At 42.3% G+C, this 19,305-nt stretch overlaps 1 protein-coding gene across 1 annotated transcript in view; it reads right to left on the reverse strand.

The window, feature by feature from the left end:
- NNT (nicotinamide nucleotide transhydrogenase) overlaps positions 1–18,476 on the reverse strand; it is a 64,551-nt gene extending 46,075 nt beyond the window's left edge. The window contains exons 1-7 of the mRNA XM_019495962.2: positions 18,364–18,476; positions 15,671–15,875; positions 7,124–7,353; positions 5,504–5,721; positions 2,772–2,859; positions 1,968–2,056; positions 1,177–1,364 (exon numbers count right to left, since the gene is read on the reverse strand). Of these exons, the coding sequence (XP_019351507.1) occupies positions 1,177–1,364; positions 1,968–2,056; positions 2,772–2,859; positions 5,504–5,721; positions 7,124–7,353; positions 15,671–15,857 (1,000 nt within the window). The 5' untranslated portion in view covers positions 15,858–15,875; positions 18,364–18,476. The remainder of the gene's footprint in view (positions 1–1,176; positions 1,365–1,967; positions 2,057–2,771; positions 2,860–5,503; positions 5,722–7,123; positions 7,354–15,670; positions 15,876–18,363) is intronic.
- Positions 18,477–19,305: the final 829 nt, after the last annotated feature.

Consider the following 19,305-nt stretch of genomic DNA (forward strand, 5'->3'; position numbering starts at 1 on the left):
TATAATTACCACTCATTTCTACTGAATTGGGTCCCTAAGTGGTATACATTTTTGGATCTGGCATCACATCAATCTTTTTAAATGCAGAAAGGAAAAAGTAAACGCACAAAAAAGCATAAAATTTTGCACACAAAAAGCAGTTTTCCCTCATCAGGTAGAAAATCTGTTCGAGTTCTCAAAGAATCTATTTTCCTATAGTGACAGGAAAATGCTATTAGTCTTAAACCATGTTTTTACTCCTATGAGCGAGATGCTATTAGAGGATGCCATTTGAAGTCCTTTGCTTATTTTCTTATATCACTTGCTATTTTGAAATATCCTTTTCATGCAAATTTACCTTTGGGGGAGAAAAAACAAAAAAAAGGATTTCTGTTTGGCACTAAGTTATCCTAATGCCATCAGCAAATATGATGTAGGAGCACTACTTCCCATTCTGAGCTCAAGAGGAGTTTCCATATGTTTCTGAAATGCTGAACAGTTCGTACAGAAATTAGAGCAAGATCATCCAGTAGAGTCTCACTGAAGCCATTCAAATTCTATGCAAGTAGATCTCTTCATACAGTTGGGGATTTACAAGGTATCTTTTGGAATCCAGAATGACTTGAAAAAGTTTAAAACTTCAAATCTCACAGCTGGAATCGCAATATTTTCTAGTGTATTGTACGGTGTATAATGACTCGTACATTACAATTCCATTACATTGCATTTACAAATAATATGGAAGTTTCTTTAAAACCTAAGCATTTTATGCAATTTAACATATAAAGAGTATTACAGATTTTGGCTGAACAAGTAAGTACTGTGTACATCATTCCGGTACCTCACTTATCTGGCAAGACTGAAGAAGCTGCACAAATGACAGGGCTCCTATAAAACCCTGGGTAGACAGCAGAGGAACAGCCAAGTTACAACTAAGAAGACAGGAGAGACCTGTGCCACACAGAAATGTCTAAAGACTAGAAATCTGACAACAAATGAAGACCTTTTATCAGGAAAGTTCTTGGCTTCGGATGAACAGCACAAAGTCACTCACCTATTGACTCCTCACTGGATAGAACAGGTTTGGTTTTTTTTCCCTTTCTTGAACAAAAATAGCAGCAGTAGCAAATGAGAGAAAAACAGCAGCCCCTTTCAGAGACTAAAAGGGAAGACATGCCTGTTACATTGGTAACGTACCAGGAATGAGAGCTGTACTAATGATGATATCAACATCCTGGCACTGTTTGGCAAAGAGCTGCATTTCAGCTTCAATAAACTCCTTGGACATTTCCTTTGCATACCCGCCTTGTCCCTCTCCAGATTCCTTCAAGTCTACCTCCAAGGGCTCAGCACCAAGAGATTTAAATTGCTCCAAAGCTGCAGCTCTAAAACAAAAAAACAAAAAAGGCTATAAAAAGACAACAGACATGTTTCTTAGGTGCATAGGTTCATAGATGCAGGGTCGGAAGGGACCAGTCCCCAGGCTTAAAAAGGTTTAAGCCATGTCTTAAATAGAGAAATCAACAGGATTTTGGCAAATGTCCTATACCACATTCACAGCATCTTACGCTATGCATTGGCACTAGGCCCTGAAAGTTTGAAAGTTATCTAGTCCATCCCACAGAGAATAGCTGAAGATCCAGAGTAAATTACCTCATCAAAATCCCCTACAAGCCCCCCCAGGTCCTCCTTGAACACATAGGGCTGGCTGCCAAGAGTACCTCCAGGAATTAAGTGTTGTGCTATTGCTCTTGAAACCAATGACATAGTGGAGGAGTGGGAAATGCAAAACAATGAAGCACTAAATTAAAGTACCTAAAGAAGAATTCACTGCATTCAAAAACTTATCTAGGTCTATCCCAACCATGTAGTTGGTCCAATAACATATAATCAGCCACAAAACGTCTTGCCCATCCAACAGGAAACCCATTTCTTTTATATAAATACCTATGGGTGAGCTTAAATTGCCACCATTTTCATGCTCTTACCTGGTATCAAACCCACGAACGACTGCTCCCATCGACTTAGCTGCTCCTGCAGCAGCTAGCCCTGCAACTCCTCCTCCAATGATTAGAACCTGAAGTGATATTTCTTATGATTAGTATTAGAGCTGTGGAAGAGTGGCACTGGTTCTCTTTAACCAAGTACACCATCCAAGAGAAAACCTGGCTAACAGACACCACTGGACAACCAGGTTATAATAAAATGCAACGTCCAAACTGACTCTGATGCAAGTCAAGTGTCATTTAAATAATGAAATAATTGGGGAATCAGCTCATCTAAGCATGCAACCTACACTGACTGACCCAAGCAATGCATATTTGACCTAGTCTTTTTTATTTTTTCCCCCTTCCTATGGGATTCTAACTTCCATTCTCAGAAATTTTCTTTTATCCACTGCCCCATCCAAGCGAGAGGCTCGTTCCTTCGTGATCCTCAAGCAAAGAAATTTAGTCTGCTTGACCATGTAACGTTTCCCAGACCCTACCTGCCCTGTGAATGCATGGGCAGATTTCATATTGGAAGTCTGAGCTGAAAAATAGTTAAACAAAAGTAACATTGAAACGTTACTTTCTTCAACCTAAAAAAAAAAAAAAAAAAGTACAGCTGTCAGCAATGGAAGCTTTCATTGAATAAGAAGAGACTCAGGACTGCTATAAAGGAATCTAAGCTCTCCAGGACCAAACAGAAATCTGATGAAAAATGTTTTACACATACACACTTCAACACTTGTTTGCTATATTCATAAAATTGCCTTTGCTGCAGAAAAAAAATGTTTATATTCAACAAACCTTGGCTGGAGGAACTTTACCAGCAGCTGTAATCTGACCAGTGAAAAATCGACCAAAGTTATTTGCTGCCAATACAACAGCCTTGTAACTGTGAAAATAAAAGAAGTGAACACCTTTGCTTTAGTATTTTTCCATGCTTATTCCACTATATCAAAGAGGTGCATTGAAGTAAATGTGCAAGAAGCTGTACAACTGTGCCTAAAAGCAATAGCTCTCAAACTTTTTTGATTTGTGGCACCCCTCACTAGACTTAAGGCTTCTCTTGAAAAATGTCAGCTCTTACTTTTCATTTCATTTTTGACTACAGAAAAATCAAGTAATTCTTTCATAAAAAAGCCTCAGACCACAACATTTCAGACTGTGGCCTCTAGGCTCCTGGTCCTGACATTGCTCTGATCCAGACACTGCTGCCACTGGAGTTCCTGGGCTCCTCCTCCTTCCTTCTGCTGCTTGCCCTCAATCCTAGGGATGGGGTAAAACAGTGGCCTGTGGGGCCAAGGAAGGCTTGGGAGGGGAAACCTGCGTGGCATCCACACCAGTGCAGAGCAGCATAAGTTGCTCACTGCAGTGTATAGAAGTATTACATAGTATGTTGTATCTGTGCATGAAACGGGCCTCCATGGTGCAGCACATCCACACATCTGGACCACAGGCTTACACGGTGCATCAGGAGCTGTGGAGTGTGGTGCAGGAGTGGAAGAGCTCATGTGGCACATCAAGGAACATGTGTATGGTGTAGTAAGGGGGGGGGGGGCTCATGTAGCACATCAAGGGCTATAAAGTATAGGTCAGGGTCTTGCATGGCATGACATGCAGCCTGTACAACGCACAGTCCAGGAGCGTGCAAGGTTACACAGTGTATGTCTGAGGGGCCTGAAGCCCCCAGTCATTTAGAAGGTGGACAGCCCTGGTCTAGGAGACGAGGCTGCAATTAGGAACTTCTCATCCACCTCTGCCAATGAATCTGCCTGGTTTTGAGCAAACTGTTTAACCTCTTGATGCATCTCAGCTGCCCCATCTATAAAACCATATTAATGCTGTACTTATTGACCTTAAGGTCAGGTCTGGAGGTTAAGCTGATACCTACAAAGGTGTTTAAAAATGAAGCATTTGAGAGTGCTGTTCATTAGAGCGTCCCCACTACCACACCAACAAAACATTGGCCAGTGTATTGTCCTTTCCCACTATAGATTTCTTTTGTCTAGTAGAGTAAGCTGTCCAAAAGATCTCAAGAGCAAGGTCATTATAACAAATTTCTCTAGAGCAGTGGTTTTTCAGCCTTTTTCATTTGCAGCCATCAGAAATTTCAAATGGAGGTACAGACCCCTTTGAAGTATGGGTACTTGCACATTTTGATTGATCATTGTCATCTTTTGTGGGCCCCTTAGAATCTGCGAACCTGCAAGAGTCCATAGGCCACAGGTTGAAAAACCACTGCTCTAGTGCATAGCAGACAGTTACCAAGAGCAGCTCAGTCTAGTACAAAAGAGAGCCAAAGCTCCGAGGTCTCTAAGGCAATTAAATTTCTTTGGTGTGTCATGTCTGACTTTCCAACTTACTTCTCTAACCATTGTTAATACGAATTGGGACTCATCATTGGCAGTGCACTGAGAGAATACTTTCTAGAAATATCCACAGTTCTGACAACACACAGGACTTAAGTCAGTGCTGAGTAAATACTTAATCCTATTAAAAACATGCTGGGTGATTCTTCTAAATGTTTATTGTTTAGGAAGTCTATAGGAGTACACTTAGTTTGATACACAAATTTAACTATTCCTTGGGTTAGAGGTGTATATTCAAAAGTTATTCAGACTTTGTTACATTCCAATAAAACCCTGTAGAGGAACTGAGAACATGCAGACTAAGCTAGTGCCTCAGTTATATTTTCTCTAGTAAAACTGCTTTCAATACACATACCAGCTATACACATCCACAAATAAGCTAGCACCTTCCTTAAAGTAAGAGGTTTAATTACATTTTCAAGGGCATGAATTGGCATCCATTTTAAAAAATGGTGAGTTTCCCTGTATGCGCGCGCACACACACACACACACGGATATTTATAACACTAACTTCCAGCCAGCTTGCCAGCATTTTGTGTTGCCACCAGAAAGACTACACTCAATTCCAAACCTAAAGGGTGCTTTCAGTCCCCATCTACCACGCTGGCTGGTTTCCTTCGGAGCATTTTTCTGTTAATTCCCACTACCACCCATTGAGCATTAGACTAAACAACTTAAGAGTGATTACCACTATCTCCGGTACAGCTTTAATCTCATTCAGCTATTGTTCAGAGGCTGGGCCACTACAAAGAAATTCAGGAATTAAAATAATTGTCTTCTAAACTAAAAATCCTTGACCTGATCACTGCAAAGCTGACCAGAAACTTAAAGGTTGCTAGATGCCTCTAACACGGGGGCAGGCAATTATTTCAGGCGGAGGGCCATTTGGCAAGCCATCGAGGGCCACCTGACAGGCAGCCAGGGGCAGATAAATATGTATTTTCTAAATTTTTTAGGAGCCCAGCAGGCTGGGTAGAGTGGCCTGGCAGGCCACATCCAGCCCACGGCCCACATTTTGCCCACCCCTGCTCTAACACATTGATCCTGCTTGAAAAAAAACTACATCAAAACAAAAATGCACAACTGCTTTAGACATCTAATACAACAAAATGTTACTGCCAAAGAGTGGTATTCATAAATGCCAAAAAGCATAAGTTAGTTTCATACCCAGCAATGTTAGCCATGGAGCTAAGAGCATCATATCCCTGAGCAATAGTGACCCGTGGAACCTGATCCATGGCCAAAACAGTAGTTTTTCTTTCTGCAAGCTTCTTCAGTAGGTCTGGGTTTTGAGCTGGGTAGATGAAACTAATCAGAGTAGCAGCTGTCTTAAAAAGATCTGCCTCATGAATGCCTAGGTCAGGATTAACTACAGGTGCCCTCACCTGAAAGAAGAGAGAAATTTTCAGATAAGTCACAGAAATAATGCCTCCTCCTCACCCTTTATCGCGTGCAGAAAAACAGGCAATGAGGTTTATAAACAACTTTTATACAACTATATTCAGGGAATTCACTTTTCCTCTGTACGCTGCTTGTTACAATTAGACCCAAGTAGATAAGTAACACTACAGGAATAACAGTGCATAGATCTAAAATGAGTTAATGACTTTACTACTATTTTAATGGCTGCAATGGACAACTGTTAGGCATGTCAGCTGCAGTCTAGAAAAAGAGCTTTAATGAAACAGGTCTGGAAACTAAGCTATCTATTAAAAGGATCCATTGAAAAGCAAAGAAATACTAAGAAGCCTGCACTGCTATTGCTGACTGCACTGTACCTCAAGAGCTTAAATGTTTAAGTCCATATTCCAGCAAGCAACTTTCTTGAGCATTACATTGATCTCTTAAATAAATGTTGCAACTTTCCTTTACAAACCTCCTTTTTTCCAGAAGAACCTGGAAAGCAGCCTATAATTTCACTATGCTAAGTCAAAATCTTAATATGTCTAGCTTTAAACTAAGATTTCTAAAGGAAGCCCCAGCATCAAGTTTACCTGCTTACTTTTCAATTCTCTGTACACCCTGGTTACCTAACCTGTTTACCTTAAATGTTACCTGGTTACCTTACCTTTTTTTTTTTTTTTTTATGCACTGCCATTTTTCCTGTCTCCAATCCAGTTCAGACTACTATTATGTAGTCTTTTAAAGCCCTGCTGGGGAGTTTAAGAGGTATGTATTGTTATGCTAGAAGCCCAAGTAGTGGCAGTATAATAAACTCTGGTTAATCAGCATTGCAAAGGGAATGAAAATAATGGCAAGTTATCAGGAGCTGGTAATGGAGAGCAGTGGGAGCAGCGCTGGTGGGGAAATCAGAACAACAACAAAAAATCATCATGGTGAATTATCCCATAGCCAAATTAACCAGTTTCCTGTATTCATTTCCTATAGAAAAAAATGTATGCGTCAGCTGCTTGTTAATGCAAGTTCTTTGGAGCAGAGATCGTATCTACTCAGTTCTCTAAGCACTGCTCTCCTGCTCTGCAAAAGGCAATGGTTCTAAAACGAATAATTCTGTAAGAACTGAAGAATCTTCACTGAAACCACTAAGTGCTCCTACTCAAGGGTTTAGGTTCTATTTTTCAGCTTTCTACGATTTCTGTGACTTTGGTGGGGCACAAAGATATGTATAAATTAAAACCAAAGATATAAATATAATAGGGGTTCCCTATTACCTAATCAAGCATTCAGTGGCCTGCATTAAACGGCTTGATGCTATTCCTTTAAAAAAATAAAATAAAATAAAAAAAAAAACCTTCATACACATTATATAATAAGAAAACGAATTACTTTGACAATTAAATCAGATGCCAGCACTTCCTTGGTCCCTTGGATCTTTGCTCCCACCTCCCTATAATGGTCATCGGAAAACTTGGAAGCTTCCCCAGCACCTGACTCCACCACAACATTAAAACCTTGTTTAACCAAGGCCTGAACACCAGCTGGAGACAGTGACACCCTCTTTTCATTCTGGAATATCTCCTTGGGAACACCCACAGTCAACTGTTTGTATGGAATTCCTGTAAATGCAGAAAAAAAGATGGGCATTAGTTATAGCAAGACTAAAGATAACTGGATTGATGTCAGGGCTTTTTCAGTCTTATGTGCCAATACTTACCAATGGATTCTCCCACTTAACAATACTTTTCTTAAAATACAGCAAATAAGATGCATTTTTTTCCAGAAACGTAACTGATTTCTTAGAATGCTACTATATGTACAAGCATTGCTTCCCTTCAGTGACCCATATATGGCAGGACTAGATCAGTGAAATAAAGCATCATTTCATACATGGCAAAAGGTTTTATAAAGGTTCAGATGGGTTTGACCTTCACCACAAAGCTCTCAACTGTGGTACTGAACTTGATGGTCTATCAGTTCACCTCGCCAGTTTTTAAGTTGATACAAGAACCAGTAGTCTAGTAGTCACTGAACTGCACTTGATCGTCATGAGTTTAACTAGCTTAATGGAAATACAATACAAGCCGGACCTGAATTTGGGTTCATTTGTGTCTCAATTTACCAGTTTAGTAAAGAATATAATTTACATAGCTGAGAGGAGGATGTGGTGAAGCATAACTATATAGGTAAAGCATTTTGAGACTTTAGATTACAGCTACTATAGAAATTATGAACGCTGAGAACCAGATCCTATTCTGCTTACTAGGTACCCAAGTGTGACCCTATCCCACTTTGCTAGAGTCTCTAAAAAAACAGTTAATGCAAAACTGGGTCCTCCTCCCACTCACTGCTTTTTTGTGATGTAGTTAGTCCCAAGGCAAAGATGACAGTATCCTACATAACTAGGTGAAAGAACTCAAGTCAAGTCAACTTATGAACCTGAGCAGGGTAGAATAGCATCAGGTTCGGGCAACCAATAAGTGGAATGAAATCTTGCACTAAATATTTTAAAACTACTAGGAAGCCAGATAACTGCTTTAGTCAACTAGACCAGTCATTTTCAACTTAATGTCCTCATTTTATTGGCTTTTTCAGGCCCTTTAAGTTGCCAAATATATAAACTCAGAAGCTGCATGTTACTACCACCCTCTTCTCTTTTGTTAAATTCACAGCTTGTCTGTCAAATCTGATGGATTAAAAGGATTTTAAATTAATGGTTTAAATATCCTCCTGGATTTAGAAACTTTTATTTATACTGATATTGAAAGTTATCCTACAGTCAAGTACTGCTTTAATACTATTGCACAATAATAAAACACATTATAGCAAGTGCTAGCCCATTCCTGAAAACAGTTGGATGTCTGTTGCAAACTGATATCCATGGAACCGCTGCTCAGAAATTACTCTATGCCTAATGCTATTTGCAGAACACAGTCCTTTGCTCCATTTATATTAAGGTTATAAAGACTTCAATTTATATAGCATAACATATCCATGGAGATGGATGTGTCAGTCATATTAAATCTAAGTTAAAATTAACTTCAGACCATTTTCTTCGGAAAAAAATTAACTTTCAGTTTTACCATATAAACCGTGTGTTTTACCTCAAGGTCAAGAAAAATCACAGTTTGTAACATGCTTTATGCAAATCTCAAACATTTTATGCCAAAGGTATAAGTATTTGCTTCCATCTCACGACTATTTTTCTGAAAAACGGTACTACAACTTAAGCCAAGAGCTATTTTATGCCTATGAACTTAAAATTCCTCAGAGTCAAGATTAAACTTAATTGAGACTGTATTTTTAAGTTAATGCTCATGACAACTATGAAAATTTGAAATTCTTTATAAATGCCGGGCACTGCAGTGACAAATAATACAACTATCTCAGGAAAGGAAGAGTAACTAAAAATAAGGAAAGACCAAGAGCCAGAGGTGCACTTGTAATTATTTTGCCTTTTTTCTGATTTTTGACTCTTTACCTAAAATTAAATTGCTGCAGTATTTGTTAATAACTTTGAAATGTCATTATTTACTATCCAAATGGAGCACACACACAATATGCTGTTGCCCTTTTTTTTTTTTTTAAGTGCAAAAAGAGCACACACTTGGCTCACATTCAGCTTATAGCCCACTTTTAACACCCAGGTCCTCCTCTGCAGTACTGAAGCCTAGCCAATCATTCCCCAGTCTGTAATTGTACATGCAATTATGTGGCAAGGACTTTGATTAAATGAAACTCAGCAAGGGCAACTTCAATTTCAAACCATTTCTCCAGTTTATCTAGGTCATTCTGGATCCTAACCCTGCCCCTCCAGTGTCTGCAGCTCCACCAATTTGGTGTCAGCCACAACATTGCTAAGTATGCACTCAATCCCCTTGTCCAAATCCAAGTTCAGGGCTAATAATTACATTGAGAGTTAGGACAAGGATAGGAACAACATTTTATCCAATGAAAATCACAAGGGAGGATTAGTGTAGGCAAAACACAAACTCAGGTCACTGCTAGAATTGTTAGGTTAATATCCAGTGTCTCACAAAACAGAAAGCTTTTAATAACAAGTGGCTAGGACACTGCTTTTACATTTCAGAGAGCATCTCCAGGAGTGCAACTTCAGCTGTCATTCTCAAGCAGGGGTCTAAAGCTGAGCTAGAAAGGGGGAGGCATATAAGTGTCTCTAATGAAACACCAAAACTGCTTCCGTCAGTACATAGTTATCTCTATAACCTGCTTTCTTTAGGACAGATTGTACAAGAAATCAATTACACATGGAAATGGAGCTCGGGATCTCTACACATAACCCCAGGTGCCTGGCTCACAGAGCAAAATCTAGCCCTTAGTCAAGCACCTAAGCCTTGTAACGCCATGCACAAAGAGAGGTAGGTGCCTCAGAATGGGATTCACAACAGGCATTGGAGGGAAAGCTGCCTAAGGGGATGGACAAACAGGCCTCTGACAAATGTGGAAAAAGAAAAAATTGCTCTTAGAAATGCGCCAGTTTGGCCTGGCTCGCCCAGCGTCTGTACAAATTGCACGTTTCAGCAGAGCTTTTTTGCGCTTTTATCTAATAGCCAAAAAGCCCCACTGAAGTATGCAATCTATACAGTCGAGTCAAACTGATGTGATGCCTGCTCTGGGCATGTGCTGCCCCTGGCACAGAGGCATGCCAGGCTGAAGGTAAAGCACTCTTTTTTCAGGTGTGTAATCAGTCACGTACACTTGGAACTACTTCAAAAGGGGAAAGGGAGCTGCTGGGGGAAGAGGGTGCATAGGAGGTGGACTCTGCTAGACAAACTTTTGGCAAACTGACCAGCGTAGGTGCCTAATTTTGGATAGCAGGGGGAGGCCTAAGTAAGAGCAGATGCACAGCCCAAAATTCTGTCCTGGAGTTATAATCCAGAAGTCATTCCTTTATAAAATGAAGCAGGTAACTCACTTCTTTTAAGGCAAGAAGAGGAGGTGGCATTAGAGATGCTAATAGCTCAGTGGTTAAAGCACTCACCCAGCATGTGGAAAAATTGTATCATCACCCTGAAGGGACACGTGGGTTTGTGCATCTACATCAATTCCTAGGGAGTTAGAACACAGTTAGCTGTGTGCCCCATGGGGAAGAGACATTCTCCAGGCCTCCTTCAAGCAGTATCAATTTGCAAAACAGAACAAGATTCACCAGGCCAGAAGAAGCATGACTCCTAGGCCCAGGGGCTGGAGCACTCACCTGGAAAGGGGAAACGTAGTTTGGATCCTTGCTCCAAGGAATGCAAGTTTAATGCAAGACTCCTGGGGAATCTTAATCCCTTGTCAAGAAACAGGTGCTAGGTTGCCTTGCCCTATCAAGAGGCAGCAGCTTGAATAAGCTTAGGGAGATCCTCAAAGCTTGTATCTAGGTTTTTGCCAACAGCTGCCTAGGTGCCTGAAGTCCAGTTTCTGCAAAAACACTGTCATTTTAGCAGGGATGAACAGCTCAGTGCTTAAGTTGCTAACATAAGCAAAACCTGCAGCAACAGTGACAAGTTATTCTAACAGCTGATCTTGCTGTTTTGTATAACACAAGGTTTATTTTGGCCCTCTTCCCAGAAGACTTGTTCAAACCCTGTATAATCACCCTATTCCCAGCTGGCACTTTAGCAGGGGCAAGAACTGAACTGCTCTCTTACTCTACAGATGGCCCCTAACCCTTTACATCAAAACTGAGGTAAATTTGATGGAGTTGGTAGTAAGAGCTGATCCTGAGCCATGGATAAAGGACTTCAGTCTCTTAGCACCTCTTGGAAGTTCATGGAACTTTTTTAGTGCATCTAATATTCAATTGCTAGATGCAGAAGCTTCTTGACGCACAGATTAGCCTTTAATTTCATTACCTAATAAGAGCTTTCCTTTAGCTGTTAATTAAAAAGGTATCCAAGCTGTAATCATAAAACCTCATAGCCCTTTGGAGCCTGACATCACAGAATCATAGAGAATTAGGGTTGGAAGAGACCTCAGCAGGTCATCTAGTCCAACCCTCTGTTCAAAGCAGGACCATCCTCAACTAGATCATCCCAGTCAAGGCTTTGTCGAGCCTCTCCAAGGATGGAGATTCTATAAGCTTTCTGGGTAACCAGTGCTTCGCCACCCTCCCAGGGAGAGTTTTTCCTAACATCCAACCTAAACCCCACTTGCTGCAACTTGAGACCATTGCTCCTTGTTCTGTCATTTGCCACCACTGAGAACAGTCTAGCTCCAATATATCAATACATACATACATAAACAAATAAAAATAATGTATTTTAAATAAGCCAATATTTTTGTTGATGTAATACTAGAAAACAGCAAACAACTGGTCACTGAGGAGATTTTCAAACTGCAAGTGTCCTAAGAAAGTCTCACCAAGGAAACAAAGTAAGCATAGGTGACTGGTGCCTCCCAAGTCTGGGGGAGCACCAGGCTGCTGACAGGGGGAGGGAGGGAGGGGAGGAGGGTCCCCCAGCGGCCAATCACTGGGCCAGCTGCAAAACCAGAAGTACACTTCCAGTTTCGCGGCTGGTGCTTCCAGTGGGTACACATGCACTCACGTGTACCCACTACGTGTCGCCAGTGAAAGTAAGTAGGGAAACTGGATTTCCGAGCCTTTAAAAACTGTCAAGTAATAATTAAAACTGTCTAGCAATGGTATAATTTTTGCTCAACTCCCACCCCAAAAAAAATAAACACTGAGTAAGTTAATATGAAAAGCTAACAGGAAAAGCTGGAAGGACCAAGGTAGAAAATAATTTAAAAAAATAAAAATAATCTAAATTCGATCTCAGGGAGCGTTCTTCTGCAAAGGAATACCAAAAAATGTTATAAGTTTTTGGGAGGACATAGGAGGGAAGTTCTGACTACGTGCTGTGTCTTTACGCGGCAGAAAGAGGTGGTGACTACTTTAACTAGTTACTAATTTATTCTAACATCAGCTTCAGAAGAAGCTGCTCACCTGGTCTCAGTTTGGAAGTAAGACGAGCAGATACTCTGAAGAAAGGGCGGTGTGCTGAAGACAAAAAATATGAATGGTGTCGTAGGTAGATCAGATGCTTCTGTTCAACCTTATTACAAGAACAAGGGACACAAGGACATTGAAAAGTAGCAAATCTAACTAGAAGAAAATATTCAGTTTATAAACAACTAACAACTGGCCACTAGAAACCATTGTCTCAAGAGTATCTTGGTTAAGACCTTAACAGGGATTAGGAAAAAATCTGAAAGGGAAGAAGGAAGCTTCGATATAAGAAGGATTTCTAAATAAAACTAAGACATTTGGGAAGAATATACACAATCGTACTCCAAGACAAAAGCCAGTCGCTAAGGGGCGGGATGAAGGTTGGAATACACTTTCTCTGCAAGCAAATTATTCCATAACTGACTACTGCAGGGTATTTTGCACCTTTCTCTGTAGCGTCTGGTACTGTCCACTGATGAAGACAGGATACTGGATGGACCACTGTTTTGCTCCAGTATGGCAATCACTACGTTCCTAAGAGATGAAGAAAATGGCAACCAAAAAAGTGACACAAAAACAACCATGTTCTACGTGTTTTTTTAGGTTTGTTGTTTTTCGTTTTGTTTTGTTTTTTTTACTTTCAACTGATTTCTGAAGACTGGAATCTCTTCACCAGCAGTTGCTTGCAGTAGTCAACAGTGTGTATTGTGCATCAGAAATTTGCTTATGTATTCCAGTGGCGATTTGTTAGAAGTAAATTTTTACCCCATTTATCTCACTAGGAGCTTTAAAAAGAGATGTCCAGTTTACCCCAGGTCTAACTGTGCCAAGCTCTGACCTGCATCAAAACAGGTGCAGACAATCATTTAGGGTAAAAATAGATGCTAGGATTCTACAGACTTACAAACCCTTTTCCCACTTTAGGTACCTGTGAAATATCTTAGGTAACACTTTTTGCCCATTGTCTATAATGAACTAAGTTAACTGCCAACCAAACTGTGTGCATAAAGGACTGGCTGAATGCAAGTCAATGCATGGAACAATCAGACTGGGTAAACCAAAGGTCTGCTTTTACTCTTGTACAGACAGCCTGAATGGCAATTAACTCAAATTAACCCAGACTGCCCTGTCGGAGGGGAGGAGAGGGGAGGGGAGGGAAGGGGGAGGAAAAGGAGCAGTATAATATCGGTATTTTACAGGTAATTAATGAGGGACAACAGGCTTGTACTCTGTAGGATCCCAAAATAAAAGACTGTCATCGAAGAAGTCCACACTGTTTTTAGCCTTATGGAAAAGAAGAGAATCAGCCTACTCTTCATGGAGCGTGCTCTTAAATGTAAGGAGCTATATTTTAAGGTTTGTGGCTATTGTTTGTAATCTTCCAAGCCTAAAATGAGGTATAAAAGTATACTACAGATTTTTTCAAATACTCTCCTCTCTTTACAATGACCTGATTCTTCTAAGTGCTGACAGCAAATTTACCAGTTTTCACTGCATCCTCAGTCACAATTTCTAGAACTAAAATGTAATTATATTAGTTCACATGCTTTTAAATGTCTTTATAAAACTCCTGATGCAAAGGTAAGTATTCAACAGAATGTCTAGTAAATAATACAAGTAATAGTACTAATAATAAGCACACAGCAATTGGCTCCAATTTTTGTACCTCTGACTAGGTCTATTCAATAACAAAACTTGAATTAAACCATCCCAGACTCTTTTTCCAAAATTACCAAATCCAATTCAGTTTTAATTACTATGCTGCAAAAAGGCAAGTGTATTCAGCAGACCAGTCTGAAGGCAGAACGTATTGTTTACTTTAAGCATAAAACCCAATATAATATTCAAATTAGATTTGAGTGGGGAATTCCTCCATGTAACTTTTTTGTCTGAAAATGCCAATTCACCAGGACAAACTTCTTGTGCAAATGTATTAGTGTCACCAGAACTTTTATCACATAGTCTCCTATGGTTCAGGATGGAATTTCTGGTGAAAACTAAAAAGGAGATGGGCTGTCAGAGACAGGACTTGAACCTGGGTCTTCCACACTCCAAATAATCTTACATTCCAGGCAAGTGCCATCCCTACTGGATGTCTGGCTATTCCAAGACAGAGGGGTCTATATCACAATGAAGTGACTAAAAACATAGCTTTGTCAGAAAAAAAAAAATTGCAGAGAGGGGGGAGAGGAGAGACAGGCCCAGGAACTATTTCCTGCCGAACTGTAACATGCCATACTCTATAAAGAACTACTATTTACTGACAGCTACTCTGTGTACTCAGTAAATAGTAGTCCAAAAATTACCAGTAATGCTCAAACCAAAGTCTCTTAATAACCAAAGGAGAAACTGTCCCCATTTTCATCCACTGAACTCCCTTTGGAGGCCTAGAGTCATGGAAACATTTTTTTGTTCAGGAAAGTGCTTGAAGTTACAGACTTGTAGCACTAAAATATATTTGCTAGTATAACCATACCAGCAAACTCTCCTAACTAATAAGCTCATCTTATTAGTCCTTTTGCTGCAAAGTTTCCACCAGTTCCCTAAATGAAGTAAGTCATACTAGCAAAAGAATCTCTTGCTGATATGACTTTTGCTGGCCTTAGTCTAAATTGCCATTCTTTATCCTTTCTAAACAAAGCAATGCTGTCAATATTTAAATGTAGACTGTGCCTTAAACTGCATTTCCTTATTTTCCCCAAGTCAAGGTAAGCCTGCAGGAATTCTGAACAGACTCCAACACTTTGTCCCCAGTCTTTTTTTTTTAAAAAAAGCCTCCTACACAGTGGTCTGTAAGCACATGCAAAGTTGTGCAGTCATGGAGCGACCAGAAATAGCCAATTCCCACAATTTAAGGCTTAGTATTTGGAAGAAAGATCCACCAGGTTAGGAAGTTTTCTTGAAATCTCCCTTTGTTTTGAGGGAGGAGAAACCTGGCAATTTTACAAGCTTTAAAAAAAAAATACATGTAAACTTACCTGGCTTGATGGGTGCTTGACACCAAAGTACCTGGTGGGTTTGGAGTGTTCGCAAACATGGGATCTTCACAGTCCGGATCTTGCACGACATCACGTTGCTAAAGAGAGGATTGGAGCAGCTGGAGACCACCACACGCAAGAGGCTCGCCATATTGCCTGGAATCTTCTGGCAAGGACTACCGCACATGGAATCCCAGCCGCAGTCCTGTTGTGCACAGAAATATCAAACACGCATTATTAATGGTACTCAGGATGAATCAAGTTAACTCAGGTGTTTATTTCAGTTGATATAAGCCACGTGAGAAGGCCATTTTCTTTCCGGCTAGAAAGAGTCCACTTTTCCCAACAGGAATTAAGGGAAAACAGACTGATGATAGGAATAACAGTATTAGTCCACATTCCTAACAATTTACAGATATTAACTTAAGCTTCCAATAGCTAATAAGCAGCGTAGGTTTTATTCTCCTTTAGATTTAGAGCAGTAAGTTCTCAACGTTTTTAGTCATGGAAACCCCTGTTTAAAATCAAGGCACCGCTCTCCCCCACGAGAATGCCAGCTTTTAGTTTTCACTCATTTTTTGACTATGGAAAAATACAGTAATTTTTTTTATTGCACAGAACTCAGAATTGTCACAACAGGTCAGAACATTTTTAACACTACAGATTCTTTTTTGAAATCGTGGGGTTTATCTTGTGAATGATGTTAGCACTGCTAGGTGTGCTAATACTGCAAGACAACCCACAGTACCCCTGAAATAATCTCAAGGCCCTTCCAGGGTGGAATCATTGATTTAAAGAGACAAATGTTAACCAACTTCCCAAGGCTGTGAAGTTACAATGAGTATTAGAAAGAAAGCTTTTTGGTCACAGGTGTAAAAAACTGCCAAACCCTCCTTAAGTATGGCATGTTTACATGCTTTGTTGAGCTACAGTGGAAACTGGCATTTCATCAACACCAGCCTCTACTCTACTGGATATAATGATTTAGACATTGAGCCATTCCCTGAGAGACACACCAATGGTAAAAAAGGCATCATATACTTATTTTCTGCTCATTTATGGTGGTCTGTAAACCAATTACTTCTTAGTTTCAAAGAATCTGAAATTTCAGATATGAAAGAATCAGAGGCTGCTCTAATAAGTCTAAGAGACCTAACTAATCACAGTAGAAATGTCTGTGCATTATACAGAATTCTAACAGATGAGTTTAGTAGCATTCTTACTTGCTCACTCTCCCCCCAACCTATCCAAAACATTACAGGTAGATTTGTCACCACTGGCATGGTCCTTAATGATTAGGTCCAGTTTACAGCCTCCTCCTTAACTGTCCATTTGAAACCTGGATTTATGAAGGCACAGGTATTAAAGGACCCTGCAGCAGAGGAGTTCTGACATCAGTTGCATCATTTTTAGATTGACCACAACTAGCTGAGAGACTTGCCAGTTTTGCAGCACTGGCATTGATGCACTGCCCACACATCACTGCCAGCACCTGTCCAGAGCCTCCAACATCTGCTCCTGGGGATCAAGGCTGCAAGAGGGGGTGCCCCTTTAAAGGCACCTGTCACAGTTACTACCAGCCCACTGCAGATTTCCCCCTCCCTGAGCGCCAGACACGGCCCTGGGACACTAGACAAAGGCCTGCACATTAAAGCAGCAGCTGGGAAGCCGCAGTAAGAGAATCACATGCAATATTTTAGATGTTTTTATTTTGATCTAACGCTGTGTAAAGTGAGCAAGAGGTCCCTGCTAAGATATGCACAGCTTGCTGCCTCAAGCACCAGCCCCGCAACAGGCAGCTGCTGTTTCTAAGCAATTACCATAAATAGCAAACACTGCAGCTTGCTCAACGACAAAGTGCGCCTGCCACGTATTCACACAGGCACCATGAGGGAGAGCTGCCCCCTCCAAAAGGAAACCCACTCGGCCTCTGCCACCTCTAGGTGCCCGAGCAGAAGGGTCCCGCTTACGCTGACCAGGTGCAAGCCCCCGTACCCCCAGCTCCCACAGGCCGCTCACAGCAGGAAGCACTACCCATGCCTTCCCCGGCGCATGCGAGCGGCTGCTGCCTCTCACTGTCCCCTTGCCATCCAAGGCCACGAATCCAGCCACACCTGGCGCATTCAAGTGGCTTCTAGCTGCGGAAGCAGACAAGCGTGTGAAGCAAGACTCAGACGGGAGCACGAGACTGCAAGTCAGCAGTTCCCATTCATTCCCGCCGCCACCAGCGTGCTCCTGGCTGACCTTGGCCAAGGCCAGCGCCTCTGCCCGTTGGCACCCGGGCTCCACGCCAGGGGCTGGGAACCAGGCACCTACCACCACCCTCCCACGGGAACTGCGCTGGGCTCCCGCCCGGTCGGTGGGCGACACGGCCCCGCGGCAGTGCCGGCTGCAGCTACCCCGCACCCTCCGCGCGGGGGTCCCGCCAGGGCTGCAATGCCACGCGTGTCCCCGGGGCACGAGGGGGCGCCCTCGCCGCTGCGCTGAGACAGGGAAGGGCCGTGGCACCGGCACCCTCCAGCTCTGTCCTTCCAAGCTCCGCCGGCCGCCGCCAGCAGAGCAGCGGCCCGTGAGCCGCCCGCGAGGGAAAGAGAAAGCGAGAGGACGGCGCCCGCCCCGGGCGGGGAGCGCACACGCGCGACATCCCCCTGCCCGCAGCCGGCGACAGCCGGCAACACCCCCACGGCACCCACCGGCCCCGCCGCCGCCCGCGCCGCGCCGCGCTACACCGCTCCCTGCTCTCGGCTCCGCTCGGCTCCGCCGCCTCCTGAGCCTGCGACCGGCGCCGGGCCCCCAGCCAGGGGCGGGGCCAGCACCCGGAAGCAGGCAGGAGCCGGCCCGGGAGGGGGTGAGACAAAGAGGGTCACGTGGTCCTGAGCGCCGCGGGGAGGGGGCGGGGTTATTGACGCGCGTGCTCTGTGACTGGTGGTGCAGACAGACGTGTGGGGCGCGCTGTTCTGTTGTGTGCTGGGACAGAGCCCGAGGTGTGCGTCGACTGAGCAAGGCAAGCTGCATCCATGCTTGGCAGAGGACGGATTTCCAGCTTCAGCTTCCTCCGTGCAAAAAATGAAGTTGATTTCCTACTTATGGGGGCTTTTTACCATCTTTAACTTTGCCTGAGCCTGAGGAAGGGTGTGTGAGCCCAAAAGCCTGCAAAAAAATTTTTTATTTATTTATTTTTTTTGCAATTTCTCAGTTACTCTAATAAAAGGTATCATCTCTGAACCAGAGTTGTAGGTTTTGCACATCTAACATGAAGTGTTAAAGGGAGCTGTTCAGAATTTTCTTTGCCCTCCCAATCCCTGTGTTTGCAGTTGTGCAATGTCTCTCGCACCCTTTGTGATAGCCCTTTCAATCTCTCTTTCTCTCCCTTTAGTTTTAATTTAGCCTCTGCCAAGAGCATGTCTCAGATTGCAAAACATCCAGAGACTTCATATGCTAAATGAGAGTTACTTGGTTGCATTTCCTGTTACAGAACTGGGGCTGGAATGGAGACTCTTCACTAAAACTATGAGGCCTCTATGCTGGAAAGAAATCTTCCCTGAGGCTAGACCTCTTCTTCATACTTTCTGGGTCAGGTGTTCAAGAACAACATCCCACATGCAAACACTACCTTTAGCATGTTATAGCTCCTG

This window comes from Alligator mississippiensis, chromosome 3 (assembly GCF_030867095.1).
Source record: "Alligator mississippiensis isolate rAllMis1 chromosome 3, rAllMis1, whole genome shotgun sequence".
Taxonomy (NCBI): domain Eukaryota; kingdom Metazoa; phylum Chordata; order Crocodylia; family Alligatoridae; genus Alligator; species Alligator mississippiensis.